At 45.3% G+C, this 19,092-nt stretch overlaps 1 protein-coding gene across 1 annotated transcript in view; it reads right to left on the reverse strand.

Moving 5' to 3' along the window:
- The window catches only part of UNK (unk zinc finger), a 134,262-nt gene that overhangs the window by 77,928 nt on the left and 37,242 nt on the right, over nucleotides 1-19,092 (reverse strand). The window contains exons 3-7 of the mRNA XM_075349610.1: nucleotides 9,984-10,160; nucleotides 9,720-9,850; nucleotides 7,658-7,793; nucleotides 4,956-5,073; nucleotides 4,791-4,875 (exon numbers count right to left, since the gene is read on the reverse strand). Of these exons, the coding sequence (XP_075205725.1) occupies nucleotides 4,791-4,875; nucleotides 4,956-5,073; nucleotides 7,658-7,793; nucleotides 9,720-9,850; nucleotides 9,984-10,160 (647 nt within the window). The remainder of the gene's footprint in view (nucleotides 1-4,790; nucleotides 4,876-4,955; nucleotides 5,074-7,657; nucleotides 7,794-9,719; nucleotides 9,851-9,983; nucleotides 10,161-19,092) is intronic.

The raw sequence follows: 19,092 nt of genomic DNA on the forward strand, positions 1-19,092 counted from the left end.
GCAGGGCCATGTCCCTGACGATACTCCGTCTCCTGTCCGGCAGATTCCCCCAGGGGCTGCGGAGGGAGACCGGTCCCAGTGTCTGGATGACCGGATAGGATCCCACTTCCCCAGAGCCCCTAAGGGATGGGGAAGGAAAGCGGCATGTGGCTCCAGCCTGTGTACCCGCAATGGGTACCTCAACCTTAACAACACCGCCGACCTGAGTGGGGTGAGAAGGGAGCATGCCGGGGGCCCCATAGGGGCCCTCTTTTCTTCCATCCGATAAAGTCAGCAGCTGCTGCTGACTAAAACGTGGAGCTTGCGTGAATGTGTGACTCCTTTAACACAAAGCAAAAAACTGAGGGGCCCGTGATGCACGGGAGGGTGTATAGCAGAGGGGAGGGGTTACACTTTTTAAAGTGTAATTACTTTGTGTGGCCTCCAGAGGCAGAAGCTATACACCCAATTGTCAATTGTCTGGGTCTCCCAATGGAGCGACAAAGAAATTTTTTTTTTTTAACAGTTTTGGTTCTCAAGTCCTCAGAAAGTTATCTTCTCCTCTTTCTGTTCTTCATGCTTAGTGCAACACACACACACACACACAATTGAGTCAACTTGATTCCTTTTTCTCTGGTTTCAGGTGTGATTTTCATATTGCCCACACATGAGCTTGAATGAGCATCACATGTTTGAAACAAAGTTGTTTACCCATAATTTTGGGAAGGTGCCAACAATTTTGTCCAACCCATTTTACAGAGTTCTGTGAAATTATGTCCAATTTGCCTTTTTTCCCCCTTGTTTTTTTGGGTTGTTCCTATCCACAGGGCGGCACGGTGGCTCAGTGGTTAGCACTACAGCCTTGCAGTGCTGGGGTCCTGGGCTCGAATCCCACCAAGGACAACATCTGCAAGGAGTTTGTATGTTCTCCCCATGTTTGCGTGGGTTTCCTCCGAGTTGTCCGGTTTCCTCCCACACTCCAAAGACATACAGATAGGGAATTTAGATTGTGAGCCCCAAAGGGGACAGCGTTCCTAATGTATGTAAAGCGCTGCGGAATATGTTAGCGCTATATAAAAATAAAGATTTATTTATTTATTTATTTATTTATTTACACAAAAGGAAAAACCATGTATAACAAACAATCATTCAGGAGTGTGGGAGAGATTCCAGGGCACTACTTAGCATATAGCCAGCCATTCCATCCAATGTAGGAAAAAGTCTCGTTTTCAGAGGCTAGAGGCAAACACTGGGGTGCTTATATCCATAGATAGCAAATCACGCAGTGTGGAAGTAGAAAAAATATAGCACTCACCAGATTGTTTTGCTGTGCAGGACCCTGTTTATTAAACAGCGGAGGTTACATGTGCGGAGAGGGCTGGTGGGGAGAGGGAGTGAGCGCCGTGGCAGACGACGGCCGTTTCGCACCTGTCCGGTGCTTCAGCTGGTCTGATTAGGTATGACATCATGTCCGTTTTATCCACATCCAGAAAAATGTGGATGATGTCAAATAATTAAAACATATATTAAAAACAAACAATACATGCAAAACTTGAATTTCAGCAACAATTTACAGCAAACATTTATGAATATATACGGATGAAGCCAAATGCTCCTTAAATCAACCTAGAAATACACTAAGGTCATTTTTATCATTTAACCCTAGGGGGCCTGTTGCATTAAATCTCATGATATATTCAGCCTCCTTTCTTAGTAACGTTTTATGCGTATCACCTCCCCTGGCATTAGGCTCAACCAATTCTATCCCTGCAAAGGACAATACATTACAATCAGAATTGTGATATTCTACATGGTTAATTAACCTAGTTGCCCCTATTCCACTATAAATGGAGTTCCTATGCTCTCGGAATCTTACAAAGAGCTGTCGTATCGTCTTCCCAATGTAAAAATATTGACACGGACAGAAAATCACGTAAACGACCATTTTGGTCCTACAGGTTATCAAGTGCCGCACATAATGTGAATGGCCACCAATTATAAAGGAATTACCCGTCATGTGAAAACCGCAAAACGAACAGTTTCCACATCTATAATTACCTATAGGACCCTCCTGGTGTAACCAGGTTTTAGGAGGTATATATCGTTTTTTGACTATAATATCACCAATATTTTTACATCTTCTATGCGTTATTAGGGGTTTGTTAAGGGCCATTTCCCTAAGCTCTGATACACCTTCAATTATGTGCCAATTTTTATTTATGATTGTTTTGATCATCCGATCCATCGGGCCATATTTGAAGTTGAAAATGAAACGATCCAATTTTTTAACAGATGTCATGCTCTGATTTTCGCTAGAACTATTTTTCTCATGTTGAATCTTACATTCAGCTTGTTTTTGCATAGAGTTAATGAGATTAGAGGGGTAGCCCCTTTCCAAAAACCTTTGTTTTAGATCATTCCTCTGTGCAGTGAAAGTATCTGGATTATTCGCATATTATTATTCCGAATAATCCAGATACTTTCACTGCACAGAGGAATGATCTAAAACAAAGGTTTTTGGAAAGGGGCTACCCCTCTAATCTCATTAACTCTATGCAAAAACAAGCTGAATGTAAGATTCAACATGAGAAAAATAGTTCTAGCGAAAATCAGAGCATGACATCTGTTAAAAAATTGGATCGTTTCATTTTCAACTTCAAATATGGCCCGATGGATCGGATGATCAAAACAATCATAAATAAAAATTGGCACATAATTGAAAATGTATCAGAGCTTAGGGAAATGGCCCTTAACAAACCCCTAATAACGCATAGAAGATGTAAAAATATTGGTGATATTATAGTCAAAAAACGATATATACCTCCTAAAACCTGGTTACACCAGGAGGGTCCTATAGGTAATTATAGATGTGGAAACTGTTCGTTTTGCGGTTTTCACATGACGGGTAATTCCTTTATAATTGGTGGCCATTCACATTATGTGCGGCACTTGATAACCTGTAGGACCAAAATGGTCGTTTACGTGATTTTCTGTCCGTGCCAATATTTTTACATTGGGAAGACGATACGACAGCTCTTTGTAAGATTCCGAGAGCATAGGAACTCCATTTATAGTGGAATAGGGGCAACTAGGTTAATTAACCATGTAAAAGAATATCACAATTCTGATTGTAATGTATTGTCCTTTGCAGGGATAGAATTGGTTGAGCCTAATGCCAGGGGAGGTGATACGCATAAAACGTTACTAAGAAAGGAGGCTGAATATATCATGAGATTTAATGCAACAGGCCCCCTAGGGTTAAATGATAAAAATGACCTTAGTGTATTTCTAGGTTGATTTAAGGAGCATTTGGCTTCATCCGTATATATTCATATATGTTTGCTGTAAATTGTTGCTGAAATTCAAGTTTTGCATGTATTGTTTGTTTTTAATACATGTTTTAATTATTTGACATCATCCACATTTTTCTGGATGTGGATAAAACGGACATGATGTCATACCTAATCAGACCAGCTGAAGCACCGGACAGGTGCGAAACGGCCGTCATCTGCCACGGCACTCACTCCCTCTCCCCACCAGCCCTCTCCGCACATGTAACCTCCGCTGTTTAATAAACAGGATCCTGCACAGCAAAACAATCTGGTGAGTGCTATATTTTTTCTACTTCCACACTGCATGTATAACAAACATTTGCAATTGTAATAATTTTATGGGAGAAATACTTAAATTTTCTGGAATAATTTCAAGGGTGCCAACACTTTCGGCCATGACTGTATGTATCCTTTATGGTGCACACACAGAGCAACACGTGGAAATGCAGGAGATCGGCTTTTGTCTAGGAGACAGACTCTCCTGCCAAGTGTAAATTAACTTGTTATGTAGGGGTCACAATTTTATTTTTCTTCAGCCTGTTCATCAAAGAGCCAATCTATTAAATCTTATGTGGACACAAGCTTTATTTAAAAGGGGTTTTCCAACAAGGTTAATGTTAAAATCAATAGATCTATGAATAATAAACTTCCACAATTGGATGCATTTAACAAAAATGTTCCTGTGCTGAGATAATCTTCTATATATGTCCCTGCTATGTACTGTGTAATGGGCGTGTCTGACTGTACAGGGACATGGTTTGATCATACCTCATCTCCTGGGCCAGGGAGAAATTAAAGTGTAAAAACATTACAGCATGGGATAAAAAAAAAAACAAAAAAAAACACACGGGCATGGAAATGTTATACCTCACAAAAAGTATATGTATACAGACATTGCAGCAGGTGATCACAGCTGATTCTCTTTAGCATTCTCTCCTGACCTGGAGCGGTGGTGGTCCGATCATACCACAGCTCCAGGGCAGGGGAGAAAGCCTTAGCTTTCTTTAGAGAGAATCAGCTGTGATCACCTCCTTTACTGTCTGTATACATACACTTTTTGTGAGGTAAAACATTTACCTGCCTGTTTCCAATTGTGGAACCTATTCCAAGACCTATTGATTAAAATTAACTTACTTTGTGGGAAAACCTCTTCAACCTGTTTCAAGTTCAGCTTAGTGTCTCCTGCTCAACATTAGAGAGAACTATGAAGCAGCTTCGTTATCTCAGCGATAGGAGTAAAGTGCTCATGGATGCTCTACAAAATGATTTAAGGAAGCAGTAAGGGAGATCTGGCAGTGCTGACTGCAGACTATAAGACGCACATACATTTTAGAAAAAGGTTCTCTTCGTAAAAAGTGTGTCTTATAGTTAGAAAAATACCGTAGGCCATAAAAAAAGAAAAAAGAAAAAAAAATGATTACGTCCTCATTTCTATATGTAGTACCCCAGGGTACACAGACAATTAACAGAACAACATACGTTCAACGTGTGCAAAGGCACAGAAGGGCCCACGTGGGCAGCTTCCAGACTGCTGCATGTCATTGCATTTCGTGGATTTGTAGATCTGTAGGGGATGGCAGGAGATTACCAATCACACCATGTAGAATCAAGGCAACAATATAAACTAACAAGTAGGGTATCTACCTCCGGGTGAAACTGCTGTTCTGTTCTCGTGTGGCAATACTGACAGGAGTCCCCACTTTCACACTTGCTGGGGTCTCCCCATTCATCTCCATGTTTCACACTTGGACAAGGGGAAGACCTACAACAAACCATCATATTAATGAAAACTGAATGAGCTTGAAAACGTGTTCAATAAAACTTCACTGGGACTGAAGAAAGACCTTAGAGAACATTAGAACTGGTAGAAAGTTTAAGGTTTTTCCATTATTATTGCTTTAGGTGTAGCACGGTGGCTCAGTGGTTAACACTGCAGTCTTGCAGCGCTGGGGTCCTGAGTTCAAATCCCACCGGGGACAACATCTGCAAGGAGTTTGTATGTTCTCCCCATGTTTGCGTGGGTTTCCTCCGGGTTCTCCGGTTTCCTCCCACACTCCAAAGACATACAGATAGGGAATTTAGATTGTGAGCCTCAATGGGGACAGTGTCCCTGATGTACGTAAAGCGCTGCGGAATATGCTAGCGCTATATCAAAAAATTAAGATTTATTTTTTATTTATTTTAGAAGAAAGCATATATTAGACACTTTAGGCTCATCATACTAAATTGGGCAGCATGGTGGGTCAGTGTTGCCTGTGTTGCTTTGCAGCGCTAGGGTCCTGGGTTCAAATCCCACCACGGACAACATGTGCAAGGAGTTTGTATGTTCTCCCCATGTTTTCGTGGGTTTCATCAGAGTACTCTAGTTTCCTCCCACCCTTTAAACACTTACTGATAGGGTTCACAATATAAATTCCCTATGGGGACTGTGATGATTATGTCTGCAGAACGCTGTGAAATTGAATGGTGCTATATAAGCAAGTATAATAAATAAGATTATCCAGAAGCCTAAGTGCACTTTTAAATGTATTGGAAACTCTGATGACGTGTGTGAAATACCAGCAGCAAGGCATGCATAGTGGGACTGATGTCTGGTGAAGACGTCACAATGTGACTGAGCCTCAATGTTGCAACAGAAAACTGATGGCAAGGAGGATTCTTTTGTTCTTTAACGAACCAAGTGAGGAACAGAACCCTAATGTTGTCCAAAACGTGTAGAATCTAGATAATGCGCCTAAGGTGAACACATGCTTTTTTTTTTTTTTTTAAAAGACAGAATGATGACCCCCTTATCAAAGGCCAGAAAACAAAAATAAAACAAAAATAAAAAAAAAAAAAAGTTCCCTTCCCCCACCTCGAAACCCTCAACACACAAATGGAGAACAGATGATGCGTCGGCCAACAGCCAGCTATATCGGCTGTCTCTTCCATGCAAAGGTGCGTCCATTCAGCAAAGCACTCCTGTTTTCTCTACTTACAAGTGAAAAGGTTTTGGTACCGTGTTAGCCAGTTGAAAAATTATTGAATGTTCTCAGTGAGAGGAACAAAATTATAATCTTGTGATACCTTTTAATGGCTAACTAAAATAAAATAAAGGGATGTTACAAAGCAAGCTTTCGAGACATCTCAGGTCCCTTCATCCGGCATGGTATGACAAGGTTTGATGAAGGGACCTGAGATGTCTCGAAAGCTTGCTTTGTAACATCCCTTTATTTTATTTTAGTTAGCCATTAAAAGGTATCACAAGACTATAATTGTGTTCCTCTCACTGTTTTCTCTATGAAATATCTGCTGATGGACATGTCTGCAGGCAGCTCATGTCAGAGAGAACAAAGCAATTGACATGTCATAATCTGACATTCCTGATCGACATCTCCCCCGACAATCAGTTGGGCAGTGCCCTCATACACAAAAAAAAAAAAAAAAATCAAAAAAATCAATGTCGGCGAGAGCAGCCAATATTAGTATCATATGTATGGGGGCCTCCAGGATTTTACAAGGGCTTTAACTTCTCAGAAATCTATAGAAGATGAAGGGCCTTCAGAGTTTAAAAGGGGTTGTCCCACAATAAAACAAACTAAGCAATTTACAGCTATTAAAAAAACTTATGCTCCATTCAAAAAAAAGTTTCGGAATAAGCCCCCGGCAGTCAGTGAGTTTTAGACATCATTCACAGTGACTGCGCATGCGCAGTTCTGTTAATCATAAAAAAATAAAAATAAAAATTAAAAAATAAAAAATAATAATGAATAATAGGTAAAATAACACCCCCCCCCGCCCCCCAAGCGTACAATGCATATGTGAGGCGCTCCCCAAGTTCACACAGGTCTGGGCCTGAGCAGGATCTATAGTGGTGGGCAGTGTGAGCAGTAACTGCAGACACTTCCCATGCTCGCATAGTTCCTACAACTGGGGTGAGATCAGTGTGCTTCAACTGCATACGCTGTCAGAACAGTGAGCGCGGAGAAGGTCTGTCTGCAATCACTGCACACACATTCCAGCATTCTGCATCTTTCACAAGTTGTCAGACCTGTGTACGCACGGGATGCATCACACATATGCCATGGGGACTTTTTTTTTTTTCTTTTAAGATGAAAGGAACTGCGCATTCACAACCATTGTGATTGACGGGGAAAAAAAAAAACAGACAAAACACCACACTAAACATAATGCTGATGGGCCCATTGCAGAAGATGAAAGGTTGACATTTTTTGAACAGAGCGTAATTATTAATGGCTGTAAATTACAAAAATATTTACACATTTTCTGCTTCATTACATGTGTTATGTTGGGACAGCCCCCTTTAAGTGCACATACTTTGTCATCAATTATTTTCTTAAACATACCTGTATTTATTTTGGCGTGGACTCCTCCTCCGGTCCTTACTATTATGATAATACGGGCAAGCATATCCTTGACGGCAGAGGCGGGGAGGTTTTTTGCACTGTTCTGTCTTGTAGTGCCCAAGCACATAGGTAGTATCTGCACGCAAGAGGACATGGTATCCAGAATAAGAATTTCTTGATATTTCTATATACGGTTATTTACTAGGTACGGTAAGTCTGTGTATGAGACTTTCCCTGTCTGAGTACTGCGTTGGGAGCAGAGAGATTCAGACAGGAAAAATCCCATAAAGAAACTGTTTCAATGCAGCATACAGATCTTTCTGAGCAGCAGTTGAAAGGAGCTTCTAAAAGCAACATAAACCATATTTTTCATGGCAGAAAAATAAATCTGCAGCACTTTTCTATTAAAAACACACAATATTGACTGATTGCAACATGTCCATGGGGTCCATTATAACCTCTCATGATTAGAGTTGAGCGGATAGTGAAGAATCCGGGTCCGGCGACTACCCGGCGGGTTGAAAAAGAAGTCCGGATCCGATCCGGAGTTCGGCCCCATATATATCAATGGGGAGTGGAATCCGGGGACGAGAGAGTGAGAGTGAGAAAGAGCCATCACCCGGTCATAGCTCCATTATTAATGGAAGTCAACACAGTAGTGAAAACAAAAGCCTGCAGCTGGTCATAAAGGTAAAATGAGTAATACAAAATAAAAGTAGAAAAGTAATTCAACATCAGATTGCTTGTACAAAGGAACCAATTGTCACCATGCTAGACTAATCTGATATCAGCGAGATCTGCTGTGCAAAACAACAGAGTGGGATTCTGCAAATTATTTGACCAATCATGAAGAAGTGTAGCTTCAGTTAATAAAGGCAGAAATCCAATCTGAAAGATACCGATTTTTGACAGACTATTATGCCTTTGGCCATTGATAGCAGCAATTTTCACATGATCTAAATTGTCCATTTTGTCTGACTTATCTTATGCCCTTCATTACAGTGTGTGTCTATGGCAGATATACAGTGGATATAAAAAGTTTACACACTCCTGTAATGACAGGTTTTTGCCATGTAAAAAAAAAAAAAAAAAAAAAAAAGTCATACCAAGAAGAATAATTTCATAACTTTTTCCACCTAGAATGTACAAATCAAATGAGAAACGCAAATAATTTTGTAAAAGTACAAAACAAATATAAGGTGGATGCACAAGTGTGAGCACCCTTTTATAATTGGGGGATGTGGTGGTGATCAGAACTAGCCAATTGCATTTAAACTCACTTAAAATAATAGTCAGTACACAGATGCCAACATTGAAAGTGATTAACTTTATAAGATATTAAATATACCATAGAACACTGGAGAGGTCACCAACAAGTGACTTAAATCTGGCACAACAGTAATATTACCTAGAACTGGACATCCCTAAAGAAAGAAAAAAGAAAAATAAAAAGATTAAAAGACAAGACCATTGGTCTACTGTTGCATTAAAGGAGCTGCAGGGATTTCTGGAAAGAAATAGATTTTGGCATTGAAGGTGGAAAAAGTTCTGAAATTAAATCTTTTCGGTATGATTTTTTACTACATGACAAAAACCTAACACGGGGTGTAGACGTTTTAAAACAGATTAGAGATATATATAAAATTGTACACACACACACACACACACACACACACACACACGTAAACTTAAATTAAAGCAAAAAAAAAAAAAAAACCCCAAAAAAACAAAAAACCCAGAGTCAAATTAAAACCAAATGGCACAACCTATTGTATCATGACAAGTGAATGGTCCATGGTTCTCTGCGCCTTCTGGAAAGATCATACACCCACTTAGAATGGACATGTAATCCAACTCCCAAGGCTACCAGCTGTAACTCACTCACGGCTACTATCAATGTTCATATGTTAATGCAAAAAGCTATGGATTCAAATTCTGAAATACTCATGAAGAATCCATTTTAACTGTACGACTCCAAATATGTGCAAAGAAAAATCCATTTTGCTTCCTGTCCTGAATTTGGATATTACTCCCGCTTTGTATGTTGCACAAAGCCTCTCACCCTGCCAGCGGGGTTCCTCTCCTAAAATTTTCTCAATCATGGCATGACTTGCGGCTACTGCAGTTTGTCCTTCCAGGCTTCCATCTAGGGTTGGTTGTCCATTCTGCAAGGCCTCCATGGCCTGAAGCTCTCTATGGTAGAGAAGGACAAACACAATGTTCTGTAATTACTGTCTTTCCAATAACAGCTCTGGCATACAGCACAAAGTCTACTACATTTTATCATACATGTGTACTAAAAGGCAGTAAGAGAAGTCATGCCTACCTTATGTCATATACTGGAGAGCGGAGATCGTGGGGACCATGTGCAAAGGCGCAATGCTGACCGTTTTTGGTGCAATGACCCTTAGAGTCCGTCTCATGTATGCAGATTCCCGTTTTATAATAGCGCAGGTGGTATCTTCTTTCTGTGTCACCTGTTGTTCTGTGTAGGAAGGGGCAACTAGAGAAATACAAAAAGGATAGAATTAACTTGAGTTATAGATCTGAAGTCTAGATGTTCATGGACACGCCCCAAGGAACTAAAATCCAAGTAAACAAAATAAAATGTTGCATAAAATCAATAAATGAGATATATATATATATATATACATACATATACACATACATATATACACACACACACACACACACACACACACTTTAAAAAAAGAGAATTTTGTTTACTTACCGTAAATTCTTTTTCTTATAGTTCCGACATGGGAGACCCAGACCATGGGTGTATAGCTAGCGACCTCCGGAGGACACACAAAGCACTACACTCAAACGTGTAGCTCCTCCCTCCGGGCTATATACACCCCCTGGATGACAATCTACCCAGTTCAGTGCAAAAGCTGAAGGAGGACATCCACCCATAAGTAGAGATAGAGTAAAACTCGGCAAAACCAGCACTCTGTCTACTAACAACAGCCGTGAAGCACACGGAACAAAAAAACTGCCAACAGGCAACAGGGAGGGAGCTGGGTCTCCCATGTCGGAACTATAAGAAAAAGAATTTACGGTAAGTAAACAAAATTCTCTTTTTCTTCATCGTTCCTCATGGGAGACCCAGACCATGGGACGTTCCAAAGCAGTCCATGGGTGGGAAATAAACAAAACGGAGAAGTAGGCAAAACCTAACTTCACAAATGGGCGACAGCCGCCTGAAGGATGCGTCTGCCCAAGCTCGCATCTGCCGAAGCATGAGCATGCACTTGGTAGTGCTTAGAAAAAGTGTGCAGACTGGACCAAGTGGCAGCCTGACACACTTGCTGAGCCGTAGCCTGGTGCCTGAAAGCCCAGGAGGCACCGACAGCTCTGGTCGAGTGCGCCTTAATCCCCGACGGGGGAGGCACCTGAGAAGATTGGTAGGCATCGGCGATAGCCGACCTAACCCAACGAGCCAAGGTCGGTTTAGACGCCGAAAGGCCCTTGCGCTGACCCGTGGTTAGCACAAAAAGTGAGGTGCACCGCCGAAAAACGGCGGTGCGAGACACATAGATTCGGAGCGCCCGCACCAAATCTAAGGTGTGCAACGCCTTCTCAAAGCGATGCACAGGGGCCGGACAAAAAGAGGGCAATGAAATGTCCTGGTTAAGGTGGAAGGAAGACACCACCTTAGGGAGAAAGTCCGGAGTCGGACGAAGAACCACCTTGTCTTGGTGAAACACCAAAAAGGGGGATTCCGAAGAGAGCGCAGCCAAATCAGAAACTCTCCTGAGAGAAGTTATGGCTACTAGAAAGACAACTTTCTGTGAAAGTCTAGACAAGGGAACCTCCCTGAGAGGCTCAAAAGGGGGTTTCTGTAAGGCCGTGAGGACCAAATTAAGGTCCCAGGGATCCAAGGGTCGTCGGTAAGGAGGAATGATGTGAGATGCGCCCTGCATGAAGGTGCGCACCTGAGCCAGTCGGGCGATACGCCGCTGGAACAATACCGACAAAGCCGACACCTGTCCCTTAAGTGAATTGAGGGACAGACCCAACTGTAGACCCGACTGTAGAAAAGACAGGATGGTCGGCAAGGCGAACGGCCAAAGGAGCATGGCCGGAAGAGCGGCACCAGGACAGGAAAATTTTCCAAGTCCTGTGGTAAATCTTAGCCGAGGAAGACTTCCGAGCCTGAGTCATGGTGGAGATGACCTCAGAGGGAATGCCTGAAGCCGTCAGGATCCAGGACTCAAGAGCCACGCCGTCAATCTGAGAGCCGCAGAATTCTGGCGGAAGAACGGACCTTGAGAGAGAAGGTCTGGGCGGTCCGGAAGATGCCACGGCACCCCTACGGACAGGCGGAGCAGGTCTGGGTACCAGGCTCGCCTGGGCCAGTCCGGAGCAATGAGTATTACTCGACGGCCCTCCATTCGGATCTTGCGCAGAACCCTGGGCAATAGCGCCAGAGGGGGAAACACATAGGCCAGACTGAACTGAGACCAATCCTGAACCAGTGCGTCTGCTGCGAAGGCTTGAGGATCGTGGGAGCGAGCCACGTAAACCGGAACCTTCTTGTTGTGCCGGGAAGCCATTAGATCTACTTCCGGAGTGCCCCACTTGCGGCAAATTGACCTGAACACTGACGGATGCAGTGCCCACTCGCCGCCGTCCACGGTTTGACGGCTGAGATAATCGGCCTCCCAGTTTTCCACGCCTGGGATGTGGACTGCGGATATGGTGGACTTTGAGTCCTCCGTCCACTGGAGGATTCGTTGAACCTCCAACATCGCCAGACGGCTGTGAGTCCCGCCCTGGTGATTGATGTAGGCAACCGCTGTCGCGTTGTCCGACTGAACCCGAATGTGCTTGCCCGCCAATAGGTGGTGAAAGTCTAGGAGAGCTAGAAACACGGCTCTGATCTCCAGCACATTGATCGGGAGGGCCGATTCGGACGGAGTCCAAGTGCCCTGTGCTCGGTGATGGAGAAACACCGCTCCCCAGCCGGAGAGACTGGCATCCGTGGTGAGGATCACCCAGGACGGAGTCAGGAAGGACCGTCCCTGTGAAAGGGAGAGGGGCTGAAGCCACCACTGAAGGGAGTTCCTGGCCTGTGATGACAGAGCCACCAGCCTGTCCAAAGAAGAGATCCGCTTGTCCCAACAGCGGAGAATGTCCAGCTGCAAGGGACGCAGATGGAACTGGGCAAAGGGAACCGCTTCCATGGACGCCACCATCTGACCCAGCACCTGCATGAGGTGTCTGATGGAATGACGGCGGTGCCTCAGCAGAGAGCGCACTGCCAGACGAAGGGACTGCTGTTTGACTAAGGGCAACTTGACAAGTGCCGGCAGCGTCTCGAATTGCATCCCTAGGTACAAAAGTACCTGGGTCGGGGTCAGAGTCGACTTGGGGAGGTTGACAAGCCACCCGAATTGGACTAGAGTGGCGAGAGTGAGCGAGACACTCCGCTGACAGTCTGCACTGGATGAAGCCTTGACTAGAAGGTCGTCCAGGTAAGGAATCACTGCCAACCCCTGGAGGTGCAGGACCGCAACCACTGCTGCCATGACCTTGGTGAACACTCGGGGGGCCGTGGCTAAGCCAAAGGGAAGAGCCACGAACTGGAAATGTTCCTCTCCGATCGCAAAGCGTAGCCAGCGCTGGTGTGAAACCGCAATAGGCACATGCAGATAGGCATCTCTGATGTCGATGGATGCCAGAAAATCTCCCTGGGTCATTGAGGCAATGACCGATCTTAGAGATTCCATGCGAAAGTGCCGCACCTGAACATGCTTGTTGAGAAGCTTGAGATCCAGGATGGGCCGGGAGGAACCGTCCTTTTTGGGAACTAGAAAGAGGTTTGAGTAGAAACCTCTGAACCGTTCCCGGGCGGGAACCGGAACAATTACCCCGTTGGTCTGCAGGGATGCCACGGCCTGAGAGAAGGCGGCGGCTTTGGAGCAGGGGGGGGGTGGACAGAAAAAATCTGTTTGGCGGGCTGGAGGAAAAAGGTATCCTGTAGCCGTGGGTGATGATATCCCGCACCCACTGATCGGCGACGTGTTGCAACCACACGTCGCCAAAGTGGGAGAGCCTGCCCCCGACCAAGGACGTTGCTGGCGCGGCCAGATAGTCACGAGGAGGCTGCCTTGGTGGCAGCGGCTCCTCCGGTCTTTTGAGGACGCGGCTTTGCGCACCAGTTGGATTTGCGATCCTTGGCGGTAGTGGACGAGACTGTGGGCTTAGAGGATGACCAGTTAGAGGAACGAAAGGAACGAAACCTCGATTGGTTCCTGCCCTGGGTAGGTTTCTTGGCTTTAGCTTGTGGCAAGGAAGTACTCTTCCCGCCAGTAGCTTCCTTAATTATGTCATCCAGCTGTTCCCCAAACAGCCGTGACCCAGTAAAGGGGAGACTCGCAAGGTACTTCTTAGAGGAAGCGTCCGCTTTCCACTCTCGAAGCCACAAGATCCTGCGGATCGCGAGGGAGTTAGCGGAAGCCACTGCCGTGCGGTGAGAAGCCTCCAGGATGGCAGACATGGCGTAGGATGCAAAAGCCGAAGCTCGGGAAGTTAAGGCATCCATCTCAGGAATAGAGTCCCTGGAAAGGGAATGAATCTCCGCCAGAGAGGCAGAGATAGCCTTAAGAGCCCACACCGCCGCAAAAGACGGAGAGAAGGAGGCTCCTGCCGCCTCAAATACAGACTTGGCCAGAAGGTCAACCTGGCGGTCAGTGGGATCCTTAAGAGAAGTGCCGTCGGCCACCGCAACTACTGTGCGGGCTGAGATTCTGGACACTGGAGGGTCCACCTTTGGGGACTGGGCCCAGTCCTTAACCACCTCCGGTGGAAACGGGAAACGGTCATCTGAACTACGTTTCGGAAAACGTTTGTCAGGACAGGCCCTAGGCTTGTTAACAGTGGTCTGAAAGCTGGAGTGGTTAAAAAACATACTCCTAGGTTTCTTAGGAGAGGTAAACTGGTGTACCTCTACCAGAGAGGGTTGATCCTCTGACTCCTGTGGGTTGAGGTTCAGTACGGAGTTAATGGACGCAATCAAGTCACTAACGTCCGCATCACCCTCAGACAAATCAATGGGGTACATAGAGGCAGCGTCTGAGCCCACAGTAAAGGAATCCTCCTCGCCCTGCACCTCGGCTTGTGAATCAGAGCCGTGGGACGAGGAAGGAGAAGGTTCCGTGCGTCTCCGTTTAGGGGGACGGGGTCCTAGGACCTGCTCTGAGGGCTCTGCAGAGCTCGGAGCCGCAGAGACACCCTGAGAGGGAGGCTGATGCATAGACAGCAGCGTCTGGGACAGCTGCCCCATGGAATCGGACCGAAGTAGCCTGAGGGACCCCTGCGGAGGCTCCAGGCTGAGACACAACCATATTAGCACAGTTATCACAATGTGGGTACGTGCTAGGCTCTGGCAGAATTAGCTTGCAAGCAGTGCATATAGCATACATGTTTGCAGCTTTGCTCCTAGTGACAGACATGCTGCTGTGGAGGAAGCTCTGCAGCCAAAACACACTCCTGTAGAAAGCCTGAGTGTATAAAAATCCACAACCATAGGTTGTGGCTTACCAGCCCTGCTCTCTGTGTCCTCCGGATTCCACCGCTCCCCTGTAAAGTGACAGCTTTCCAAAAAGTATGCAGCTGCAACATCCAGCGCTTCTCAGTGATAAAAACGCTGATAAAATGGCGCTGGGAGAAGGAGGGGGGGCGTGTATAAGCCCAGGAGCGGGAAAACAGAAGCACAGAGATACAGGGGGGTAGACAGGGGAGGGGACATCTCCTTAGAGAGGAGTGCCCTCCCCTCTGCTGGCCGGGCGGTGGGCGGCGCTGTATGCAAAACATACAGCAGAAGCCAAAAACGAAACTAGGCCCAAACTGAAGCCGGGGCCTAGATTTCAAAGTGCGGCCGACGAGCAGGCACCGTCGGCGCGGTTCTCATGGGAAATTCCCAGAACCGGCCGAAATTAACAGTAACGCTAAAGCACATACTGCCCCCATAATAAAAGCACCCGGGACCCCTGAAAAAACGTCTCAATACTTAGCTTTGAGACGCAGGGCCATGTCCCTGAGTGGGGTTAACGCTCCTTCCAGCAGGGACCAGACAGGGCTGTGGATGGAGCCGGCCTCCTGCAAGCAGAGAGGACCGTGGAGGCTCCCACTTCAAACAGAGCCTCGACAGAGGATGCGAAGGAGCTCGGCATGTGAAGGCTCCAGCCTTATGAAGATCAACCTTAACAGCACCCCGCAGAGTGGAGCGTGAAGGGACATGCCGGGAGTCCAGATTGGACCCGCTTTTCTTCCAAAACTTTAAAAAATTAAAATAAAATTGAAAAAAATATGAGGAAATAAAAGTGTGTGTATCCTCCTGAAACACAAAGCGTTGAACTGGGTAGATTGTCATCCAGGGGGTGTATATAGCCCGGAGGGAGGAGCTACACGTTTGAGTGTAGTGCTTTGTGTGTCCTCCGGAGGTCGCTAGCTATACACCCATGGTCTGGGTCTCCCATGAGGAACGATGAAGAAAGGAACATTTTTTCAGCGATTTCTTAATTTTCCCATGTGCTAAGTATCATGTATGCAAGTGTGAGTTGCGTAGTAACATATTGACCAGCCCACATCATCTCCTGCCCTAATTCGGTCTCATGTTCCCACCACCTCCGTAATGCCGATACAGTGTGCAGCGGTGGTTACAATCTAAATTTAAGATTATGTTGAGACGCAGAACGAGGTTACGGAGCTTTGTTCTGAATTCCCATAGACATATTGAGAACATTCAAAAAGTGACCTGTACACCACTAACCGTTGTGTGATTCGCTTGGTCACAAATCTGGTCATGCAGTGCCAGAGTGTACAAGAGCAGGGCTGAAACCAAAAGAAGATATGCTACACTAATTGCATTCACATATATAATAACTAGAACACAGGAAAAGAATATTGCTGAGGTCCTTTAAAGGGAACCAATCACCAGAATGTTCACATATAACCTAAAGCCAGTACTATACTGGCAGGGCCGGCGTCAGCACCCGGCATACCCGGGCAAATGCCGGGAGCCCTGGAGAGTCGGGGGGCCCCACTCGGCCTCGTCAGTTCTGCTGCCCCCGGGCCGAGTTACGGGCACCGCAGTCCTCGTCAGGAAACTGTGCTGCCGTCCCTTCAAGGCGCGCAGACCACAGTGTTCGCTGTGTCCTCCTGGTTGAACTTCATCTGTGGGCGGAGCTACCGCACGGCGTCCTGCTCAGTCTCACAGATGAAGGAGGTGCAGTGCCATCCAGCGACCCCCAGCACAGCGCTTCTCCCTGTCGCTGTGTGGGCCCCATCTCCGTGACCAAGCGGTATGTGCTACACCCGTCCCCCCCAAAGCCACGTGTGCAGGTCCCACAGAGCCGCGTGTGTGGGCCCCGCAGAGCCGCGTGTGTGTGTGTGTGTGTCTGTCTGCAGCAGAGCAGTGTATGTATGTATGTATGTATGTATGTATGTGTATCCAGCAGAGCAATGTGTGTCTGTATGTATACAGCAGAGCAGTATGTGTCTGTATGCAGCAGAGCTGTGTGTATATGTGTGTATGCATGCAGCAGAGCTGTGTGTGTATGCATGCAGCAGAGCTGTGTGTGTGTGTGTGTGTGTGTGTGTGTGTATGCAGCAAAGCTGTGTGTGTGTATGCAGCAGAGCTGTGTGTGTGTGTATATATGTATGCAGCAGAGCTGTGTGTGTGTGTGTGTGTGTGTGTGTGTGTATACACATGCATGCATCGGAGCTGTTTGTGTCTGCCTATATGTATGCAGCAGAGCTGTGTGTGTGTGTCTGTCTTCATGCATGTATGATGTGTATCTATGTATGTCAGTGTATATGACTGTATAGATTTGTCTGTTTCTATGTATTTTTGTGAGTTTGTCTTTAAATATGTATGTGTCTGTCTGCGTGTGTGTGTGTGTCTGTCTGCGTGTGTGTGTGTGTGTCTGTCTGCGTGTGGATGGGGCCCACTGGGACTCTTCCGCCCGGGGCCAACAAAAACCTGGAGCCGGCCCTGTATACTGGCACTATCAAGCTGATTCTATACATACCTGTAGTGGTCAGCTCGGATGTTTAGGTTTTGAAATCCAGGAAAGTGAGGTTTGTAAAATGAGCAGCTTCTTGAGTGAGAGTTGCACTGGAGCAGATCATATATTCATAGTTATCCCTTTCCTCTGTTAGAATTAGCATAATTATTATGCAAACAACTCACTTTGTCAAGCAGGACCTGTGTGAGGTCATACCCATGTGACCTGGTATCCAGCTTTGGTGGTCGAGGCCCCTCCCCTTCTGGTCACATGGGTATGACCTCACCACAGGTCCTGTTAGACAAAGTGAGTCATTTGTATAATACTTATGCTAATTCTAACAGGGGGAGGGGATAACTATCAATATAGTTCTGCTCCAGTGCAACGGTCACTCAAGAAGCTGCTCATTTTATAAACTTCCCTTTCTTGGATTTTAAAACCTAAACATCCGAGCTGACCATTACAGCTATGTATAGAATCAGCCTGATAGTGCCAGTATAGCACTGGCTTTAGGTTATATACAAAAATCCTGGTGATTGGTTCCCTTTAAACGAGACTCTACACCTATGATTGCTACAGAAGAAGTTCTCAAATGTAAAAGAAACATTACTATTAACAGAGGATTGCTGGCAAAAAGTATGCTGATAGAAAAGAATACAAAGCTGCATTTTTTTGTTTAGGTATGATGGCCAATTATTTATTTTAATTAGAAAAGCACAAGTTGTCCTGCAAACAAATATATCTGTTCGTTATCAAAGTATACATTTTTAAAACATCTAATCTTTAATAAACCCTTAATGACATTTTTTTTCCCCAAATTCATTTTTTCTTCATCTCTATCCAAGAGCCATAACGTTTTTATTTTTTGTCGTTGACATAGCACAGTGACTCCATTCAATTTACTGTATAATACACTTAAGGACAGGAAATTCCAAAAGCGATGAAAGGTGGGGGGGGGTAGGGGGGGGGAGATAATGAAATTCCAACATTTGTTTGTTTACGTCAACTCTCAACATTTAACAGGTGGAAAAAAAACCCTGAACTTTGGAAAAATATAAAAATTTGGGTTTATTTATCTGGAGACACAACTTTATTTTACAGCAGATGAACTTGTATGAAGGTTTGGTTTTCTTAAAGAAATGAACTGGGATACATGTGGCATTCTTATAAATTTTCTATTGCATTCTTTGTCATTACTAATCTAGAGTTTAATGTCTGCCATTAACTCCCTCATTGCACCGCACCAGGAGCTGAGTAAAGCGCCGGGCTTGTCGCATCTAATAGATGCAAAAATCTTGGGTGGCTGCAGTTTGCTATTTTTAGGCTGGGGGGGGAGGGGGTCCAATAAGCATGGACATCCCCAGCCTTAGAATACCAGCCCCCAGGTGTCGGGCCTTATTTTGGCTGGGTGTCAAAACC

This window comes from Anomaloglossus baeobatrachus, chromosome 5 (assembly GCF_048569485.1).
Source record: "Anomaloglossus baeobatrachus isolate aAnoBae1 chromosome 5, aAnoBae1.hap1, whole genome shotgun sequence".
Lineage (NCBI taxonomy): Eukaryota > Metazoa > Chordata > Amphibia > Anura > Aromobatidae > Anomaloglossus > Anomaloglossus baeobatrachus.